The sequence below is a fragment of the Brachionichthys hirsutus genome, chromosome 18 (assembly GCF_040956055.1).
Source record: "Brachionichthys hirsutus isolate HB-005 chromosome 18, CSIRO-AGI_Bhir_v1, whole genome shotgun sequence".
In the NCBI taxonomy this organism is placed as follows: domain Eukaryota; kingdom Metazoa; phylum Chordata; class Actinopteri; order Lophiiformes; family Brachionichthyidae; genus Brachionichthys; species Brachionichthys hirsutus.
The window spans coordinates 12,190,410-12,212,748 of NC_090914.1; the positions used below are offsets into that span (position 1 = coordinate 12,190,410).

Here is a 22,339-nt window from a genome sequence, read left to right on the forward strand (position 1 = left end):
CAATCCTCAAGGGGGCCGGTTTGCACATTTGAGCCGGCGACTGTCCCACCGGGATGACGACGTGGTGCGTGACCCTAGAGGAGGCCCCGTTTCTGAAACACGGCTGGGCATGGCTCCAGGAATAATGGTCGTTTTGCGTCTATAAATGGAGATGGTCCTGTCTGGAGTACGTTCAACGTCCGACATCTCGCCGTGTTTCCTCAGCAGACGTTGGATCTGAATGTCTGGAGGATGCACGACTCTCATGAGTCGCGTTTTATACGGTTTGCAAGGACGTAAACGCTGTTTACACCCTTTATAATACCAAACGGGAGCTTCCTCTATCCATCATAGCAAATAGCATCATGTCGTTCTCAGTGATGCTAATTTGCACTTGAACTGACATCATGAATGTTGCTGTGAATTTCCTTAAAGTAATAAAGTATTCAAGCAGATATATTCACAAATACTCAGATATATAATAATACATGACCATTTAAATCTTGTAACATTTTGTAATTCTTAAAATCAAATTGTCTGTATAAACTTGATTATCTTTTAAAATATGTATTCAAATTTATCTTATGCTGGAAAATAAAACCTGCAGCTGTTTGGTGCTCTGCTTTGGAACGAACGCACGATTGGCTCCACGCAATGGGGCGGAGCTTCTGCCTGCAGGAGAAGCACGCCGGCCCGATGTCCAATCATCCTCTGTCTATAGACGGCCTGTATTTAGCCTGTCTATATATCTATAATGAATGCTGATCATAAGGGATGGCCATGCTGCGTCTGTTCTAACCTCATCGCTTGATTTGATTTTCCTATATTGTTAATTCTGGCCCCAGTTTGTTACATTTAGCTGGAGAACGTGTTTCTGAGCCATGAAAGCACATCAGATTGTTGGACAATACAAATTAAAGCACACATATGCAAATTTATGTTTTCTTTATATATATAGATTTGACAGAAGGTTTTATTAAGACCTAATTTTACAACATCAGATTTTTCTGTCACTTATTTAATGCTCAGTCTTTAAAGTGTTAAAAACGCTCCGGCGGTGTCATTCGCCTCCGCTGCAGTAGGGGGCGAGAGATTAAACGCTCCGGCGGTGTCATTCGCCTCCGCCGCGGTAGGGGGCGAGAAATTAAACGCTCCGGCGGTGTCATTCGCCTCCGCCGCGGGAGGGGGCGAGAGATTATACCCGCTGGTAGGAAAATGACGCAGAACCGAGCGCCGACGGAGTGACGCGACGAGCCATGAAAGGTTATTCCATCGGTGAGTGCACGTTAAAGTCATGACTGCGCGTTTATCACGACCTTCTGCGCGTTTAGCGCTAAAGTAAATGCTGCGAGCGCGTTGCTAGGCTCGGCAGGGCCCGCTAGCTCAAAGCTAGCTGCTAAGCTACGTCTCCAGCCTGAACAGCGGCAGGAACAGCATGAAATAAAGACGGAGAGGCTCCCCAATAAAACAGCGTCAAAATGGAGGCGGAACACAACTTCCGGTGGCCGATCGATTAAAATGGGGTGAACAAAGGGTGCGCATTGAGTAACGGTTGCTGCTCAGAGCTACTGAAACAGGCCTGTCAAAGTAAAGGGTAACAACATTCACAAAGCCGGGGCTGAGAGTCAGGCTTTTATTTTGTAGGTTCCACTTTGCAGAATTAAATGAAAACAGGCACGAAACGTTTGAATTTTGACAACAGAAGCTTTTTGCCCATTATTGATTGGTTGATTCTGCTTCCCCAGTGACGGGCCTGGGCACCAACATGCAGAGTCTGGTGGTTCAGGCTCTGGCCATGAGGCAGCTGGGCCTGCTGAACCCGGGTCAGCTGCTGGCTGCCGGCGGCGGCCTGAGACAGACGCCGTGGTGTCCCCGGGCCGTCCACACCCGGCAGCTGTGGGGCTGCGCGGCTCCCACGGCCACCAGCGGGCCCGGGCCGGCGCTCCACGGCAGAGACGCCGCCAGAGGCTGGTCGGTGCAGTCGCTGAGGTTCAAGAGCAAGAAGAAGGAAGCTGCTGCCCAGAGGAAGCGGGAGGAAGAGGAGGAGGAGGACAGTGACGATGAAGAGGTCGATGAGCACCTGCCCAAGGATTACAAAGATTTTGAGAAGCACGTTCCGTCCTTTCGCTACGATGTCATCATGAAAGCTGGTTTGGACATCGCACGAAAGTGAGTCTGACTGGAATCCAGCCTTCGAGCTAATCTGATTAAATAACAGCCAGTAAATTAAGAGCCTGCTCCCCTTACTGACCGCCTGCTCCCCTCACTCTGACCGCCTGCTCCCCTCACTCTGACCGCCTGCTCCCCTTACTCTGACCGCCTGCTCCCCTTACTGACCGCCTGCTCCCCTCACTCTGACCGCCTGCTCCTCTTACCGTGCTGACTTATCTTCCAACAGCAAAATTGAAGACGCTTTCTACGACAACAAGCTGAGACTAAACGGACAGAAGCTCATCAAGAAGAGCAAAACGGTGAGAGAACCGAGCGCACCCCGTCGGGTCTCTCCTGAGAGAACCGAGCGCGCCCCGTCGGGTCCCTCAGGACAGAACCGAGCGCGCCCCGTCGGGTCCCTCAGGACGGAACCGAGCGCACCCCGTCGGGTCCCTCAGGACGGAACCGAGCGCACCCCGTCGGGTCCCTCAGGACGGAACCGAGCGCACCCCGTCGGGTCCCTCAGGACGGAACCGAGCGCACCCCGTCGGGTCCCTCAGGACGGAACCGAGCGCACCCCGTCGGGTCTCTCAGGACAGAACCGAGCGCACCCCGTCGGGTCCCTCAGGAGAGAACCGAGCGCACCGTCGGGTCCCTCAGGACGGAACCGAGCGCACCCCGTCGGGTCCCTCAGGAGAGAACCGAGCGCACCCCGTCGGGTCTCTCAGGAGAGAACCGAGCGCACCCCGTCGGGTCTCTCAGGACGGAACCGAGCGCACCCCGTCGGGTCCCTCAGGACAGAACCGAGCGCACCCCGTCGGGTCCCTCAGGACGGAACCGAGCGCACCCCGTCGGGTCCCTCAGGACGGAACCGAGCGCACCCCGTCGGGTCCCTCAGGACAGAACCGAGCGCACCCCGTCGGGTCTCAGCTCACGTCTCACCTTGTTCTTTCGGCAGGTTAAAGTTGGAGACACCTTGGACATGGTGCTGTCGGAGAACCGGGACACAAACAGGGTCACTCTGATGAGGGTCATTCCCCGGAAGGTCTTTGGCCAGTTAACGTCCACGGACAAGTTCAAAGTGTCGATGAGGCGCTGGAGTTCTTTGGACCTTCCCAGGGACGAGGCGTTCCAGCCGTGACTGAATAAACGTACCGCGGTGGTTCTGACGTCTGAGGTTCATTTGCATGAATAGTTCACAGCGTGCACGTTTCTGTTATTGATTTTATGAGAACTAGCTGCTAGCATGTTAATAATATAAACTTCTGTAAGAAGGCTTCACGTAATAGCAAAACACAATGCTAGTCGGGACCAGCGTGTTTCAGAGCATGTTAGCTACGGCCACCGCTTCAGCTCTTTAACCAACAACAAGACGACGTAGCGTCAGAGTAGCATGAGAGTAGCGTGAGAGTAGCGTCAGAGTAGCATGAGAGTAGCGTCAGAGTAGCATGAGGGTAGCGTCAGAGTAGCGTCAGAGTAGCATGAGAGTAGCGTCAGAGTAGCATCAGAGTAGCGTGAGAGTAGCGTCAGAGTAGCATGAGAGTAGCGTCAGAGTAGCATGAGGGTAGCGTCAGAGTAGCGTCAGAGTAGCATGAGAGTAGCATCAGAGTAGCATCAGAGTAGCGTCAGAGTAGCATCAGAGTAGCATGAGAGTAGCGTCAGAGTAGCATGAGAGTAGCGTCAGAGTAGCATGAGAGTAGCATCAGAGTAGCATGAGAGTAGCATCAGAGTAGCATGAGAGTAGCATGAGAGTAGCATCAGAGTAGCGTCAGAGTAGCGTCAGAGTAGCGTCAGAGTAGCATGAGGGCAGCATCAGAGTAGCATCAGAGTGGCATCAGAGTAGCATCAGGGTAGCGTCAGAGTAGCATGAGAGTAGCATCAGAGTAGCATCAGAGCGGCATCAGAGTAGCGTCAGAGTAGCGTGAGAGTAGCATCAGAGTAGCGTGAGAGTAGCATCAGAGTAGCATCAGAGTGGCATCAGAGTAGCGTCAGAGTAGCATGAGGGTAGCATGAGAGTAGCGTCAGAGTAGCATCAGAGTAGCATGAGGGTAGCATGAGAGTAGCATCAGAGTAGCATGAGAGTAGCATCAGAGTAGCGTGAGAGTAGCATGAGTAGCATCAGAGTAGCATGAGAGTAGCGTCAGAGTAGCGTCAGAGTAGCATGAGAGTAGCATGAGAGTAGCATGAGAGTAGCATCAGAGTAGCATGAGAGTAGCATCAGAGTAGCATGAGAGTAGCATGAGAGTAGCATCAGAGTAGCGTCAGAGTAGCGTCAGAGTAGCATGAGGGTAGCATCAGAGTAGCATCAGAGTAGCATCAGAGTAGCATCAGAGTAGCATGAAAGTAGCATGAGAGTAGCATCAGAGTAGCGTCAGAGTAGCGTCAGAGTAGCATGAGGGTAGCATGAGAGTAGCGTCAGAGTAGCATCAGAGTAGCATCAGAGTAGCGTCAGAGTAGCATGAGGGTAGCGTGAGAGTAGCGTCAGAGTAGCATCAGAGTAGCATCAGAGTAGCATGAGAGTAGCATGAGAGTAGCATGAGAGTAGCATGAGAGTAGCATCAGAGTAGCATCAGAGTAGCATCAGAGTAGCGTCAGAGTAGCGTCAGAGTAGCGTCAGTAGCATCAGAGTAGCATCAGAGTAGCATCAGAGTAGCGTCAGAGTAGCATCAGAGTAGCGTCAGAGTAGCATGAGGGTAGCATGAGAGTAGCGTCAGAGTAGCATGAGGGTAGCATGAGAGTAGCATCAGAGTAGCGTGAGAGTAGCGTCAGAGTAGCATGAGAGTAGCGTCAGAGTAGCATGAGGGTAGCGTCAGAGTAGCGTCAGAGTAGCATCAGAGTAGCGTGAGAGTAGCGTCAGAGTAGCATGAGAGTAGCATCAGAGTAGCATGAGGGTAGCGTCAGAGTAGCATGAGAGTAGCGTCAGAGTAGCATGAGAGTAGCATGAGAGTAGCATGAGAGTAGCATCAGAGTAGCATGAGAGTAGCATCAGAGTAGCGTCAGAGTAGCGTCAGAGTAGCGTCAGTAGCATCAGAGTAGCATCAGAGTAGCATCAGAGTAGCGTCAGAGTAGCATCAGAGTAGCGTCAGAGTAGCATGAGGGTAGCATGAGAGTAGCGTCAGAGTAGCATGAGGGTAGCATGAGAGTAGCATCAGAGTAGCGTGAGAGTAGCGTCAGAGTAGCGTCAGAGTAGCATGAGAGTAGCGTCAGAGTAGCATGAGGGTAGCGTCAGAGTAGCATGAGGGTAGCGTCAGAGTAGCGTCAGAGTAGCGTCAGAGTAGCATGAGAGTAGCGTCAGAGTAGCATCAGAGTAGCGTGAGAGTAGCGTCAGAGTAGCATGAGAGTAGCGTCAGAGTAGCATGAGGGTAGCGTCAGAGTAGCGTCAGAGTAGCATGAGAGTAGCGTCAGAGTAGCATGAGAGTAGCATGAGAGTAGCACGGAAGAAACTCGCAACAGCTCGGCTTTACCCGACAAAGGACTAGAGTCCAACGGTGCCGTTTCAGCTTTAGCCTACAAAGGACTAGAGTCCAACGGTCCGTTCCAGCTTTAGTCTACAAAGGACTAGAGTCCAACGGTGCCGTCTCAGCTTTGATCACTACATGACGGGCTAAGACGTACTGCGCCTACGACACGGCGCTTGACCTCTTGGCCTTCTTGAGAATGTCACACTTCTTGCGATTGGGGCGGCGGCAGCGTTCATCGATGCTCGGGACACATTCGTAGTGCCACACCTCCTCCATCTTGTCCACGGGGTGCACCGCCTCCACGTAGTGGCGGATGAGTCTGAGGCGGGCGGGGTCCAGCTGCTTCTTGTTGCAGGCCCCGGAGTGGTTGTACTGCAGCCGCAGGTTGTCCTGGGTGAAGAGCTCCGGGAACAGGCGCACCAGCAGCCGGGCGGCGAAGTTCCCAACGGAGAGACTCTGCTGGACGATGTCCCGCACCTCCACGTCCGACAGCAGGTAGAGCAAAGGGACGGGGAAGGCGGGCTGGGACACGGTCAGCTCCTCCAGGGGGACCTTACAGAAGTCTTTGCTGCTCTTCTCCGGGGGTAGCGAGGGCGTGTCCGTTTCCTCCCTCATGCTATCCGGGTGGAACTGGTTCACCCGGCAGCCATAGTCCTGCTCGGAGTCCTGGCCGTTCACCTTGCGGTGCTGCAGAGAGGACTTCCTCTGTTCCGGGTCGCGTCTCCTGCACCGCTCGTCGAGTTTCCCCACAAATTCTAGGATCCACACCCTGTCGCTCTTGGCCCGCGGGCAGACCAGCTGCACATAGTGCCGGATCAGGTTCACCCGGACCGGGTCGAGCTGCTTCTTGCCCAGGGAGCCGCTGCAGTTGTACTGCCTGCGTGCGTTCTCCTGGGTGAAGAGCTCCGGGAAGACGAGCACCAGCAGCCTCGAAGCAAAGTTCCCCAGAGACAAGCTGCACTCATAGCTGGTCTTCAGCTGCTCCCTGGACAAGAGGGACTCTGGACCAACATGAAAGTCCGGGAGAGGGATGTCCAGGTGGTCGAAGTCCACAGCCGCCAGCAGCAACTTCTTGGATCTGAGACTGGTCTTTTCATAATCGCCCACCTCCGGGACGTTAATGGAGGTGTCCTCCTGATCGCTCTCCTCGTTGACATTGTCCTCGTTACTGTGAGGACCCTCGTCCTCCATGTGCTGGATGCACACCTGGAGCCAGCTGTCCTCGGGGACATCAGGGAAATGAGCCTCCATGTACTTCCTGATGATCTCCATCTTGTCGGAGTCCAGGATGAATCGTCCTACGCTACTGAGGCCCTCTGGCACGCGTCCCTCTTCAAAGAGTTCAGGGAAGAGACGGTGCAACAGAAAGACAACAAAGTCCTCGGGGGAGGAGAACTCGTCCAGCTCCTCCCGGCCCTGCTCGTTGATGAAGCAGCAGGTTGGAGGACGCTCCGCCTTGATGCCTGCACCTGCGACCGTCTGCTTCCTGTCCGTGTCCCTCTGGGCCCAGAAGCTGTCCACCAGGTCGTTGATCTGCAGCAGACACTCGTCCTGCCAGACGGCGTTGTCCCGCGCCGAAGGGTAGCACGCCTCCACGTAGCTCCGGATGAGCTGCAGCTGCAGCGGTCTCGTGCTCGCCGTGCTCGCCGTGCGCCCCTGAGGACGCTCCCTCGCTTCGAACAGCTCTGGGAAGAGTTGCACCAGCAACCGACACCCGAGCTCCCCGGCGCTGGAAGTCTGCGCCATCAGCTGGTCGAGGTCGTCGCTGGTCAGCAGGTACTCCGGGGGGGGCTGGAAGCCCGGCTTGATCTGCCTCTTGATGCGCAGCACCTCGAGGGTTAACGCGTCCACCTTGCTGTGCAGCTGCGTCATGCTGGAGGTCAGGGAGGTCAGGACCAGGAACATCTTCTCAATCAGTGGCTGCAGGTTCGAGTCCGCCGCCGCCGGGCCCACGGCGTCCGACGCTGGGAACGTCTTCGGGGCGCCGTTGTCCCCTGAGAGGACGCTGCTGGAGCCAAGCTGGCTCCGGACGCCGTGATTGGCCGGCTGCTCCGGACCCGGGGCGCTCCTCTTCTCTGAGATCCTGTGGGAGATGCTGAAGAGCGGCTTCCTGTAGGACGCTCTGTCCTCCATCAGGCCCCGCCTCCCCTACGAGGAGCACATCGTCAGGACCCAGAGGGGCGGGGCTGGAAGGGCTAAACGCTAGCTTACCTCGCGAGACACTCGAACCCGTTTGCTGTTCCTGTGAGGGTCCGTCGCCGCCTCGGTGTCTCCAGAGGACGCGCCGCCGAGGCCTTCAGGCCGCGTGGACGTCTCCAAGGCGTCCCTCTCCTCCTCAACATCCTGGAAATGCTCTGCAGACAAACGTTCAGAACGACAATCAGAATACAATGAAGTGTTGAGTGGAGTCATCGTCGGACGGGTCCCTGAACGCACCTTCCTCCAGCATCGCTTCGGTTGAAGCTGCTCCAGACGGGTCCCTGAACGCACCTTCCTCCAGCATCGCTTCGGCTGAAGCTGCTCCAGACGGGTCCCTGAACGCACCTTCCTCCAGCATCGCTTCGGTTGACGCTGCTCCAGACGGGTCCCTGAACGCACCTTCCTCCAGCATCGCTCCGGTTGACGCTGCTCCAGACGGGTCCCTGAACGCACCTTCCTCCAGCATCGCTTCGGTTGAAGCTGCTCCAGACGGGTCCCTGAACGCACCTTCCTCCAGCATCGCTCCGGTTGAAGCTGCTCCAGACGGGTCCCTGAACGCACCTTCCTCCAGCATCGCTTCGGTTGACGCTGCTCCAGACGGGTCCCTGAACGCACCTTCCTCCAGCATCGCTTCGGTTGAAGCTGCTCCAGACGGGTCCCTGAACGCACCTTCCTCCAGCATCGCTTCGGTTGAAGCTGCTCCAGACGGGTCCCTGAACGCACCTTCCTCCAGCATCGCTCCGGTTGACGCTGCTCCATCCTCAGAGGAAGTCATAGCCTGGAAAGAAGCAGTCGTTACCTTCATGGATTACAAGTAACAGAAAGACGAGAACAGTACTTTGATGATGTCATAGTGGATGTAAATAAACCCAACAAGCCCACTGCTAGGTCTGATTGTAGTACCAGAACACATCTGAGTAGTTCTTTAAATGTTGTGGGGGGGGGGAGACAGCATTCTCAAGGATGAATTGTGTAATCTTGGGCGTTTTCAGCACCTTTAGGTTCTCTGATGGTTCTTCTGCAGTGTTTGGATTCATTTTAATAAACAAGAGACACTTCAATAAAGCATGTCTGATTGATTCAGAGCTGCAGCTGGTCTTTAGCCACAATGCTAGCCCTGGTCTCTTTAGCTGCTATGCTAACCCTAACCCTGGTCTCTTTAGCTGCTATGGTAACTCTAACCCTGGTCTCTTTAGCTGCTATGCTAGCCCTGGTCTCTTTAGCTGCTATGCTAACCCTAACCCTGGTCTCTTTAGCCACAATGCTAGCCCTGGTCTCTTTACCTGCTATGCTAACCCTAACCCTGGTCTCTTTAGCTGCTATGGTGACCCTAACCCTGGTCTCTTTAGCTGCTATGCTAACCCTAACCCTGGTCTCTTTAGCTGCTATGCTAACCCTAACCCTGGTCTCTTTTGCTGCTATGCTAGCCCTAACCCTGTTCTCTTTAGCTGCTATGCTAGTCCTAACCCAGGTTTCTTTAGCTGCTATGCTAACCCTAACCCTGGTCTCTTTAGCTGCTATGCTAATCCTAACCCAGGTCTCTTTAGCTGTTATGCTAGTCCTAACCCAGGTCTCTTTAGCTGCTATGGTGACCCTGGTCTCTTTAGCTGCTATGCTAACCCTAGTTTCTTTTGCTGCTATGCTAACCCTAACCCTGGTCTCTTTAGCTGCTATGCTAACCCTAACCCTGGTCTCTTTTGCTGCTATGCTAACCCTAACCCTGTTTTCTTTAGCTGCTATGCTAGTCCTAACCCAGGTTTCTTTAGCTGCTATGCTAACCCTAACCCTGGTCTCTTTAGCTGCTATGCTAATCCTAACCCAGGTCTCTTTAGCTGTTATGCTAGTCCTAACCCAGGTCTCTTTAGCTGCTATGCCAATCCTAACCCAGGTCTCTTTATCTGCTATGCTAACCCTAATCCTGGTCTCTTTAGCTGCTATGCTAATCCTAACCCAGGTCTCTTTAGCTGTTATGCTAGTCCTAACCCAGGTCTCTTTAGCTGCTATGCTAATCCTAACCCAGGTCTCTTTAGCTGCTATGCTAATCCTAACCCAGGTCTCTTTAGCTGCTATTCTAATGCTAACCCTGGTGTCTTTAGCTGCTATGCTAATCATAACTATGGTCTCTTTAGCTGCTATGCTAATCCTAACCCAGGTCTCTTTAGCTGCTATGCTAATCCTAACACAGGTCTCTTTAGCTGCTATGCTAATCCTAACACAGGTCTCTTTAGCTGCTATGCTAATCCTAACACAGGTCTCTTTAGCTGCTATGCTAATCCTAACCCTGGTCTCTTTACCTGCTATGCTAATCCTAACACAGGTCTCTTTAGCTGCTATGCTAATCCTAACCCTGGTCTCTTTAGCTGCTATGCTAATCCTAACCCTGGTCTCTTTAGCTGTTATGCTAATCCTAATCCCCTAACAGCACGTGACCCGCAGCAGGCGGACACGTCGAGCAGCTTCCACGGATTCAAATCGGTATTTTCCGTCACAGAAGCAGGGGAGGGACATTTCGTGCGTGTGCGTGTGCGTGTGAGTCAGGAGCCACTTCCTCATTCTTCCGCTCGTGAACCTTTGAGTCACAGCGCGCGCCCCAACACGTCGACAGCCTCAGCGATGACAAGCACGGCAACATTTTGTCTGTCAGGGTTCATGACGCGGCGACGTTTGCGTGGACGAGCACCCCCTCCCGCGCGCACCGCGTTAAATTCAGAGGCGGAGGCGCGTGGCCGGCGGCCGGGGCTCACCTTTAGGAGTCCACGCAGTCCTGCGTGACGGTCCGCGTCGTGTCGGACATGTCTCCAGAGACGCGGCGCGCGTTGCCTGGCAAAATGTGTTCTTGTTGTTGTTTTCTTTGCTTGCTCGGCTTCAGCGCTGCCTCGCGTGACGTGACGTGACGTGACGGGGCGCGCGCCTGCCGTGTCACTTCCGCGCAGCTGTGTGAAGAGGAATGAAAAATAAACAAATGTAGCAAAAATTAAAAATAAACGGAAAAAGACCACCGTTACAGTCAAACTGGGACTTCTACACAATAGCGCCGCCCTTTTGAAAAATGTTGACTTACCGCCGTCACGTGACGCGTGGAGCCTCCCGTGGGCAGCGGGACCCATGTCGAAGCCGCTCGAGACCGTGACGTCACGTGACGCGTGTTAATTTGATGATGATGAATATATTTATTAGATAGAATGAGTACAAGTACAGTCACACAGTAGCATGTATTACAGTACAAGTACAGTCACACAGTAGCGTGTATTACAGTACAAGTACAGTCAAACAGTAGCATGTATTACAGTACAAGTACAGTCACACAGTAGCATGTATTACAGTACAAGTACAGTCACACAGTAGCATGTATTACAGTACAAATACAGTCAAACAGTAGCATGTATTACAGTACAAGTACAGTCACACAGTAGCGTGTATTACAGTACAAGTACAGTCACACAGTAGCATGTATCACAGTACAAGTACAGTCACACAGTAGCGTGTATTACAGTACAAGTACAGTCACACAGTAGCGTGTATTACAGTACAAGTACAGTCACACAGTAGCATGTATTACAGTACAAGTACAGTCACACAGTAGCGTGTATTACAGTACAAGTACAGTCACACAGTAGTATGTATTACAGTACAAGTACAGTCACACAGTAGCGTGTATTACAGTACAAATACAGTCACACAGTAGCATGTATTACAGTACAAGTACAGTCACACAGTAGCGTGTATTACAGTACAAATACAGTCACACAGTAGCATGTATTACAGTACAAGTACAGTCAAACAGTAGCATGTATTACAGTACAAGTACAGTCACACAGTAGCGTGTATTACAGTACAAGTACAGTCACACAGTAGTATGTATTACAGTACAAGTACAGTCACACAGTAGCGTGTATTACAGTACAAATACAGTCACACAGTAGCATGTATTACAGTACAAGTACAGTCACACAGTAGCGTGTATTACAGTACAAGTACAGTCACACAGTAGTATGTATTACAGTACAAGTACAGTCACACAGTAGCGTGTATTACAGTACAAATACAGTCACACAGTAGCATGTATTACAGTACAAGTACAGTCACACAGTAGCGTGTATTACAGTACAAATACAGTCACACAGTAGCATGTATTACAGTACAAGTACAGTCAAACAGTAGCATGTATTACAGTACAAGTACAGTCAAACAGTAGCATGTATTACAGTATAAGTACAGTCACACAGTAGCATGTATTACAGTACAAGTACAGTCAAACAGTAGCATGTATTACAGTACAAGTACAGTCAAACAGTAGCATGTATTACAGTACAAGTACAGTCACACAGTAGCATGTATTACAGTACAAGTACAGTCAAACATCCTGTCTAAGAGGAGCATTTCTAAAAAGCCCTTGCGGTCTTGTTTCCGTTGAAAGTCCTTCGTACATAGATCATCCACATTTAACAATACAAATAAAAATAAAACTAATATTAAATTACTCAATTGATGCAACGTAACAGAAAAACAAAAATAAAATGATTTTACACCGCCAGTGCAAACTAACAATTAATCTAAAATAAATTACACCACTGATGCAAAATGACAATGAATGACAATAGATTACATAAATTACAATAAATTACTAAAGCAATTAATATGTACAACGTAGGTGGACAAAAAAAAGGGGGGGGGGGGTTGATCCAGAGAGAGTCGTGATGACTATCTCCGTTTCTGTCCCCCTGAAGAGGCCAAAGAGGTGCCTGTTTTGAGGGCAGGAGTCAAACCGTTCCACCCTTGGGGGGCAGTATTGTAAAAAGATGATTTACCATGTTAGTCCTATAGGAGGGGGTAATCAGGTTGTTGTTTGAGCTCCCTCTAGTGTTGTGGCTGTGGGTGTCACTAAATCTGTGGAGGTGTTTATTCAGGTATGCAGGGATTGAGGGGACTGAGGGCAGAGCTGCATTGACTATTTTAAATGCCAATCCCATTTTGAGTTGTTTAACCCTGTCTTCTACCCTGAGCCATTTTAGGCTAGCAAAATGTCCAGGAAGAAGGTGGGTCATGGGCCCCAGATTGAGGAGTAGCCGAATCAGTTTGTTTTGGGAGGTTTGGAGCCTGGTTTTCAGGGACATTTTGATGTTTGAATACCAGGAGGTGCTAGCATAGTCAAAGAGGGGCTGAACGAGGGCTCCAGCAAGCGTCCGGAGACAAAAGGAGACATTCTGCCCAAAAATCTTGTTCTCTGATTGACTTTTTTGATCACCTTAGTTGCCATACTATCGCCAGACAGGTATTTGTCAAGAACACAGCCCAAATAGGTAATCTCTTCTTTGCTGGAGATTACTGTATTATCGACTGTGACCTTGAAATCATTAACATTTATCTCACTTAGAGAGTGTTTAGACCCAAAAAGAATAGATTCTGTTTTACCAAGATGTAGTGACAGTTTGTTATCAGTAAGCCAAGTACGGATTCTGGTGACCTCAGAGCTGAGAGCTTCCTCAACCTGCACTTTGTCCTCTCCTGAAATCAGGAGTGCTGAGTCATCAGCAAACAGGAACAATTTGCAGTTACAGGCAGCATTCATGTCGTTAATGTATAGGAGGAACAGTAACGGTCCTAGAATGCTGCCTTGAGGAACCCCGCAGCTTACCGGGAGGGACGAGGACAAGGTTCCGTTTATGTCCACCATTTGTTCTCGTCCCTCAAGGTACGATTTCATCCAGTTTGTTGATGTGCTATCAAAACCAATCGCCCCTAGTTTATTCAATAGGATTGAATGGTTAACGGTGTCAAAGGCCTTCTGGAGGTCCAGCATGACCATGCCGCAGTACTTGCCCGAGTCTACTTCACGCTTGACGTAGTCGGTCAGATATATGAGGCAGGTGTCAGTGGAGTGGGATGTTCTGAAGCCCGATTGGAATTCAAAGAGCAGGCTATGCTCGGCGAGGTAGCGGTTGATTTGCTCCTGGATTATTCTCTCCATAACCTTTGAGATGGAACAAAGGATGGAAACAGGGCGGTAGTTGCCAGGTTCTAATTTGTTTCCTTTTTTATGCAGAGGGATAACCCGCGCCGTCTTGAATTCCTGTGGGACGTGGCACTGATCGATGGATACATTTATCAGATGGGTTACCACGGGGGCGATAGAGACAGCTGCGTCTCTGAGGAACCGGGTGGGTATGTGGTCGAGGCCCGTGGCCTTGTTAGGTTGAAGGGCAATTAGTTGTTTTAGCACATCAACGGTATTTACAGGTGTGAAAGAGAAAGTGTCCTTTTTAGCACCTAGCTTCTCATAGTGAGTCTGGATGTGGTCAGAACCATACAGACCTGAATGCGGGGGGAGTTTGCTGACCAACAGGGGGCAATAGTGGTGAAAAAGCTGTTAAAACAATTAGCTAGCACCAACCTGTCGGTCTGGAGTGAACCACTTGAGTTAATGCAGATATTTCTGGTTTTTGTTTGGAGTCTGTTGCTGCAGCCTAATTGTTTTAGGGCCTCCCACAGTTTTTGTGGGTTGCTTTTGTTTGCCTCAATGTTCTCATTTAAGAAGTTCTTTTTGGCATTTTTTATCATTTTGTTAACCTCATTGCGTAGTTTTCTGCTTTTTTCCAGTAGTTCCTCGTTGTTGGTTTTTCTGTACTCAGAGTAACATTTGTTTCTGAGCTTGATGGCATTCAATATTTCCCCCTTCATCCAAGGTTCTGTACGGGCTCTGACCCGAACAGCTGTTATGGGTGCTATCTTATCGATTACGGACAGAAATGCAGATTTAAAGGAAGACCAGGTCCCCTCGACAGAGGCGGAGTTTAAAGTTTCAGACCAATCAGTTTCCTCCAGCGCCGTTGTTAGAGCTTCATGGTTCTGCAGTTGATTGTGGATCAATGGAGGCCGAATTATCCAAAGACGTCTGAAACAAGACAATCCTGACAAGCATTAATCTTCCAGCACTAACTAGCCTACAGTAGTTAGGCTAGTACCTCGGACAGGTACTAGCCTACAGTAGTTAGTGCTCCTTACCTTGGACAGGTACTAGCCTACAGTAGTTAGTGCTCCTTACCTCGGACAGGTACTAGCCTACAGTAGTTAGTGCTCCTTACCTCGGACAGGTACTAGCCTACAGTAGTTAGTGCTCCTTACCTCGGACAGGTACTAGCCTACAGTAGTTAGTGCTCCTTACCTCGGACAGGTACTAGCCTACAGTAGTTAGTGCTCCTTACCTCGGACAGGTACTAGCCTACAGTAGTTAGTGCTCCTTACCTCGGACAGGTACTAGCCTACAGTAGTTAGTGCTCATTACCTTGGACAGGTACTAGCCTACAGTAGTTAGTGCTCCTTACCTTGGACAGGTACTAGCCTACAGTAGTTAGTGCTCCTTACCTCGGACAGGTACTAGCCTACAGTAGTTAGTGCTCCTTACCTCGGACAGGTACTAGCCTACAGTAGTTAGTGCTCCTTACCTTGGACAGGTACTAGCCTACAGTAGTTAGTGCTCCTTACCTTGGACAGGTACTAGCCTACAGTAGTTAGTGCTCCTTACCTTGGACAGGTACTAGCCTACAGTAGTTAGTGCTCCTTACCTTGGACAGGTACTAGCCTACAGTAGTTAGTGCTCCTTACCTTGGACAGGTACTAGCCTACAGTAGTTAGTGCTCCTTACCTCGGACAGGTACTAGCCTACAGTAGTTAGTGCTCCTTACCTCGGACAGGTACTAGCCTACAGTAGTTAGTGCTCCTTACCTTGGACAGGTACTAGCCTACAGTAGTTAGTGCTCCTTACCTTGGACAGGTACTAGCCTACAGTAGTTAGTGCTCCTTACCTTGGACAGGTACTAGCCTACAGTAGTTAGTGCTCCTTACCTCGGACAGGTAATTAGGCTCAGTCACTCGTTTCTCATTAAATGAAATACCTGAAAGTTCAAAGTTTCTTTTAATGTTTCACAACTTTATTACTTTGGAAAGACCAACGATTAACACACAATACAAGATTACAAGTACACACGATTTAAGTTTTGTTTTACATACATCCTGTTTGTGAACCAGAAATGAACCAACGCGTCTCAGGCCGGTACGTAGACCGTGTTCTGTGTCTACCTTCGCGTGGCGCTGTAGGACCCAAGCCCCCCCCCCCCCCCCTTTGTAATCCAGGGTCATGCTCGGGTTCTGGTCCTCTCAAAGTGCTCATGAGGACAGCAGGATGCTGAGGACAACCAAGTACAGGAACACTAGTCTTTCTAGTCCTGGGGGGCCACGGGGAGGCTGGAGCCTGTCCCTGCTGACATTGGGTGGGAGGTGGGTTCACCCTGGACAAGTCACCAGTTTGTCGCAGGACATTTGAACATGCAGCAGGGGTGGAGTCACTCAGACACGAGGGCACCGTGTGAACTCCTGACGGAGACGTCCCGGGTAGGATGTTGTTGTTGTTGTTGTTGTTGTAGTAGTTGTTCCTGTTCCTGTTGTTGCTGCTGTTGTTGTAGTAGTTGTTGTTGTTCCTGTTGTTGTAGTTGTTGTTGTTGTTCCTGTTGTTCCTGTTGTTGTAATAGTTGTTGTTGTTGTTCCTGTGGTTGTTCCTGTTGTTGTAGTTGTTGTTGTTGTTCCTGTTCCTGTGGTTGTTCCTGTAGTTGTTGTTCCTGTGGTTGTTCCTGTTGTTCTTGTTCCTGTTGTTGTTCCTGTTGTTGTTGCTGTGGTTGTTGCTGTTGTTCTTGTTGTTGTTCCTGTTCCTGTTTTTGTTGTTGTTGTTGTTGTTCCTGTGGTTGTTCCTGTTGCTGTAGTTGTTGTTCCTGTTCCTGTTTTTGTTGTTGTTGTTGTTGTTCCTGTGGTTGTTCCTGTTGTTGTAGTTGTTGTTCCTGTTCCTGTTTTTGTTGTTGTTGTTGTTGTTCCTGTGGTTGTTCCTGTTGCTGTAGTTGTTGTTCCTGTTCCTGTTTTTGTTGTTGTTGTTGTTGTTCCTGTGGTTGTTCCTGTTCCTGTTGTTGTTGTTCCTGTTCCTGTTTTTGTTGTTGTTGTTGTTGTTCCTGTGGTTGTTCCTGTTGTTGTAGTTGTTGTTCCTGTTCCTGTTCCTGTTGTTGTTCCTGTTGTTCCTGTTGTTGTTGTTGCCCCATTCAGAAACTCTAGTTTAATTCATACTGAGATGTAAACGTTAAAATATATGAGCTGAATTCTGAGTAACATTTATAGAACGCTGCTTGTCGGGGCATCCGTCTTGCCTGGAGCCACACAGACTACATTCCTTGGCCGACATCGCCCCCAAGTGGCGATAGACTGAAACAAGAATGGTATAAATATAAAGTAAGATCAAATTGTACTTGAAGTGATTCTGTTACGGATCAAATGTTATGCCTCTTCAAAAGCTACGGATCTCGATTCTGGTAGAAACTACGGGAGCATTTATGAGATCAAACTGATAAAGATAGAAAACAATATTCCACACCCGGGGTGTGCGTCCTTTTCTCTAACCTCTGGGGGGGGGGGCGTTACACAAACACAAGCAGAGTCTGTAAATACATGGTTTCTAGATTTATCGGGGATTTTCTTGGGACAGATTCACCATCAGATCCTCATTCAGACCAGTATGCGTGAAGGCCTTCAGGGCGCGGCTCCAACACGTCTCTGTGTTGTCTCCTCCCCAGCATCAGTCCGCGTCCTCGCAGGACCAGTACCAGGACCAGGACCAGGATCAGGACCAGTACCAGGACCAGGACCAGACACTCTTCGGGATGAATCTCTCCCATGTCGTGTTTTGCCGTAAGCTAGTTCTTGGTAGCCAGACTGAGCGACATGTCTCTGTTCAGCGACTTTGTCCTTCAGCCTTCTGCGAGTCAGAGCTTATAGAACCAGCCAGAATCCATGTACTACACAGAACCAGCCAGAATCCATGTACTACACAGAACCAGCCAGAATCCATGTACTACACAGAACCAGCCAGAATCCATGTACTACACAAAAACAGCCAGAATCCATGTACTACACAGAACCAGCCAGAATCCATGTACTACACAGAACCAGCCAGAATCCATGTACTACACAAAAACAGCCAGAATCCATGTACTACACAGAACCAGCCAGAATCCATGTACTACACAGAACCAGCCAGAATCCATGTACTACACAGAAACAGCCAGAAGTCCATGTACTACACAGAACCAGCCAGAATCCATGTACTACACAAAAACAGCCAGAATCCATGTACTACACAGAACCAGCCAGAATCCATGTACTACACAGAACCAGCCAGAATCCATGTACTACACAGAACCAGCCAGAATCCATGTACTACACAGAACCAGCCAGAATCCATGTACTACACAGAACCAGCCAGAATCCATGTACTACACAGAACCAGCCAGAATCCATGTACTACACAAAAACAGCCAGAATCCATGTACTACACAGAAACAGCCAGAATCCATGTACTACACAGAACCAGCCAGAATCCATGTACTACACAGAACCAGCCAGAATCCATGTACTACACAAAAACAGCCAGAATCCATGTACTACACAGAACCAGCCAGAATCCATGTACTACACAGAACCAGCCAGAATCCACGTACTACACAGAAACAGCCAGAAGTCCATGTACTACACAGAACCAGCCAGAATCCATGTACTACACAGAACCAGCCAGAATCCATGTACTACACAGAACCAGCCAGAATCCATGTACTACACAGAACCAGCCAGAATCCATGTACTAAACAGAACCAGCCAGAATCCATGTACTACACAGAACCAGCCAGAATCCATGTACTACACAGAACCAGCCAGAATCCATGTACTACACAAAAACAGCCAGAATCCATGTACTACACAGAAACAGCCAGAATCCATGTACTACACAGAACCAGCCAGAATCCATGTACTACACAGAACCAGCCAGAATCCATGTACTACACAGAACCAGCCAGAATCCATGTACTACACAGAACCAGCCAGAATCCATGTACTACACAGAACCAGCCAGAATCCATGTACTACACAGAAACGTCTCAGTTCTGACCTTCAGCTACCGGCCGCCTCTCAGGCGAGTCTCTGCCATCGGCGTCTTTCTGGACGCACCGCTGGACTCGGGAACAAGGACCGTTTAAAGACCGGTTTTGGTATTTATATTTTACGTTCACTAGAGTTTACAGATTCTCAAATAGTTTTTGGAGTAAATTAAATGAATTGATTTAACTATTAATCTCCCTCAGCCGTATCTGACTCCCCACAGTGAATCACATGGAGGTTCCGGCTCAGTGTCCTCAGATTACCGCCGAATCGCCGCGACTCGCTGCACATCACAAGTCACGCCGCCTCGTGGCATCAAGTTCATGGATTATGGGTTAAAACGTCAGAATGTTTTGCTTTGAAATCATTTAATTTGGAGCTTCTGGCCGCTGAAAGGGAGACGATCAATACGGGAAGGCAGCCATTAGAAAGTTGACCAGATTTTTGCAGCAGAGGGACGTTTTAGTTTGCGACACACTGAGCAGAACTGGTTACTCGATATCTTTAACTGGTTTCCTAACTGGCCAGAGACGTTAGTCTGGGTGAGATGAACCGAAAACCTCAGAATCCAGATTCAGAATCCAGATCATTGTCCGTCTCGTGCACACACGACCGTGTTCTGCTCCCAGCCACAAACACATCAAACCAGAGAAGATGTAACAAGACGAGTGGCTGGTGGATTCTCATTATTCCACTAATGAGCCGTTTCCATGGCAGTCTGATCCGTCAGCCAATGAGGCGAGGAGGACCCGAGCAGGAAGGAAGCGCGGCCCAGGGTCAGCCGGGCGCCGAGGGGCCGGCGGGCAGCACTTAACGCCGGGATGAGCTCGTTAAAATGTCGTTTTTGGGCCATCACAGGAGAACGGCCTGTTCCCATCACCTGTGTGACGTGAGCAGGTGTTTACCAAGAGGACAAATGGACATCCCAAAAACGGACAGAGACTGTGTAAATATATACACAAAAGCAGTTCACCACTGTATATGAGGTTTAGTTATTTATCAGCTGATTGTAACACCCAAATAAGAACAGTGGATCAAAATAACAGACGACAGGTGTCTCCCCCAGGTATAGCATAAACTGCTACTCCCCTGCCGACGAGTCCTATTTACCTCCTTTTGATCATCCTCCGTCAGAGAAACCAGCCCGAAGCTAAAACAGTGAGCTAAACGTCACGCTTTGTGTTAGAACTCCCTCCAACACAAATCATCCTGGAGGTGCTGTTCTGATTAGCATACTAGCATACGTGCTAGCGTTGCTTTTACTGGCTCCGCTTGTCTCGTGTTCAGTCTCTGGATGGCGCCGCACACTCGTCGTCCTTCACCCGGTCTCCTCTCGAAAGAGACCTGGTTTACTCTCCATGCTAACACCGCTGCTAAGCTAGGCTGAACTCCCAGGAGCCTCGCTGAATCAAGGACGTGCACCCGTAGCGTAATGATGTACAGTACTTCCACTACTTCTACTACTACTGTACTTTCAGCTTGTCCCGGGACACAGTTAGTGTTTGAGAAATGTTCCCGTGTTTCTACTCTATTCTGGTGATTTTGGGTTCTTAACCCCAGAACGGCAAAATAAACCATCAGTCAACCCTTTGTAGTTTGGTAGGTCTGGAATCACCTCCTGAAACACGTCTGGAATAAACCCCTCCCCTTCTTACGTAATGAGGGGGAAACGTGCACAAAATGTGCGTCCCTGTTTCTGCGATCTCTTCATAAACTTAAATAGAGATGTGTCTGTCTCACGAACCAATCAGGGAGCTGATTCCACCATAAAGGAGCTCGATAACTGAAAGCTCCGCCCCCCTGTCTGCTCTTGGAATTACAGTAGTCCCTCATGTTCCGCGGGGGTTACGTTCCAAAAACAACCCGCAATAAGTGAAATCCGCAATGTGGTGATCTTTATTTTTTTTAGTTATTATACATGTACATAAATGTTTTAAGGCTGTAAAACCCCTCACCACACACTTTATACACGTTTAACAGTCAGGCATTAATCTAAATAGATTGTTTCAGTATTATAGAATGAAAACAAAGATCAAAACCTTTTCAGAACTAAACATTTGTTGGAGAAATATAAATATATAGTACGTACAGTAAACGTTTTCCTGTTAATAATGTTAAGGCGTGCAGGTCGAGGAAAGAGCCGCTTGGAGTGCAGAAGAACAAATATTCTACTCGTGCTGTCTTTAGCCTCTCATGCTGCTTTATTGGATAGCTTAGCACAGCGGAACGGCAGCGGCTACATGTATCAACAGGAAGAAACAAAACCCAAAAGGGACGTGACGTTTATGCTCCTACAAAATAAAAGCCTCTTTTTACACAGAGAATAAGAGCGCTATAAAACAAACGCTTAACAAATAAACATGATAGCTTTTAGAAATAACGAATTTAATTTTAACGATCAACCTACGAGGTTGAACACATGAGAAATGATTAATAGCGACTCGCGCGTATTTCACAGTTCCTCCGACCGCGCCTTCGTCTTGCGCCGTTTCAAGGCGCGTTCAAGTGCAAAAATAAAATCTGAAATTGCACTAAAAAACTCCGCGAAGCAGCGAAGTCGTAGAAAATGAACCGCATTATATCGAGGGACTACTGTATTTGGAACCACGAGCAGGCCAGCATTTTGGGACCGCAGGGTCCTAGCGGGGCAATGTGGGATAATCAGGTCTGTAAGGCAGCGGAGGGGAGATGTTGGGGGGGGGGGGGGGGGGGGGGCGCCTGTGACCGCGGAGAACATGCTTTTTTTGCCGCACGAGATTAAAGTGTAATTTCACATCCACTCCAGTAGTTGGCAGTGGCGCCCTGATTGTCAGAGGCGCGCAGTGAGTATTAGCTCTATGGTGTTGCACGGTGCATGCGCGCCACAGAGCACGCGATATGAAGAGCGGTTGTAAACAAACCCTCAAGAGACAGCGCTGAGAAATATTTGACAGAGACGGAGATGATAAAACAAAGGAAGGGCAGTCAAAAGCAAAGACGAGGAAATATGAAGTAGCGTACGTAGCGTACGTAGCGCTTGGCTTCACCGTGTTTTATATTTTGTGCTCCTTTGTGCTCCTCAATTTTAATTTATTATTATTTATTTATTTTATTTATTATTTAATTGTAAAAATTGTAGTTTAAGGACTAAAAAAATATTTCAGGCAAATTTACGCACTTGAAATATATTTTAAAAAAATGGTAATAAAGTTATTCTTTGTAATGTGATCTATATTTCTTTCTTTTTCATATTTCTTTTTATGTTAATAAGGATACAAGAGTGCTTTTTTTTGGGGGGGGGGGGGGGGGGGTCGCAAAATGTTTTTTTCTTCCTAGGGGGGTCGTAACAGAAAATAATTGAGAAGCACTGCTGTAAGGTAAGGAGGGGCCTGGTTGTTGAGGGCTTTAAAAGTGAGTAGAAGGATTTTATATTCAATCCGTGATCTAACAGGAAGTGAAAATGTATGCTGTGTTTCTTAATGTTACCTAAGCTATACAGCGTGAATAAAATAGGTCCAAGCACTGAACCCTGTGGAACTCCATATTTAACTTCAGTGTACGTAGAAGATTTATCATGAACACGTACAAGCAGTCACACAGTA

The 22,339-nt window shown here is 49.1% G+C and overlaps 3 protein-coding genes across 3 annotated transcripts; 1 reads left to right on the plus strand and 2 right to left on the minus strand.

Annotated features, from left to right (window-relative positions):
- Positions 1–1,162: 1,162 nt before the first annotated feature.
- Positions 1,163–3,299, plus strand: mtres1 (mitochondrial transcription rescue factor 1). Its single transcript, XM_068752211.1, has 4 exons — positions 1,163–1,254; positions 1,725–2,148; positions 2,378–2,450; positions 3,089–3,299. The coding sequence occupies exons 1-4, from the start codon at positions 1,236–1,238 to the stop codon at positions 3,269–3,271; spliced, it is 699 nt and encodes a 232-aa protein (XP_068608312.1). The 5' UTR covers positions 1,163–1,235; the 3' UTR covers positions 3,272–3,299.
- A 2,270-nt stretch (positions 3,300–5,569) lies between these two features.
- bend3 (BEN domain containing 3) lies at positions 5,570–8,769 on the minus strand. The gene is given in 2 exon segments (XM_068752186.1): positions 5,570–7,945; positions 8,028–8,769. Coding segments are annotated over 2 exon segments (2,763 nt in total). The 5' UTR covers positions 8,596–8,769; the 3' UTR covers positions 5,570–5,750.
- A 7,248-nt stretch (positions 8,770–16,017) lies between these two features.
- Positions 16,018–16,870, minus strand: LOC137907831 (putative uncharacterized protein DDB_G0271606). The gene has a single exon (XM_068752187.1). It carries the CDS (start codon positions 16,868–16,870, stop codon positions 16,130–16,132), a length of 741 nt encoding a protein of 246 aa, XP_068608288.1. The 3' UTR covers positions 16,018–16,129.
- Between the last annotated feature and the right edge of the window lie 5,469 nt (positions 16,871–22,339).

Coding starts and splice junctions, on each gene's coding strand:
- mtres1 (XM_068752211.1), top strand. Junction 2,149..2,377: donor GGTTTGGACATCGCACGAAA/GTGAGTCTGACT, acceptor ATCTTCCAACAG/CAAAATTGAAGACGCTTTCT. Junction 2,451..3,088: donor TCATCAAGAAGAGCAAAACG/GTGAGAGAACCG, acceptor TTCTTTCGGCAG/GTTAAAGTTGGAGACACCTT.
- LOC137907831 (XM_068752187.1), bottom strand. CDS start 16,870: ATGGGGCAACAACAACAACAGGAACAACAGGAACAACAACAGGAACAG.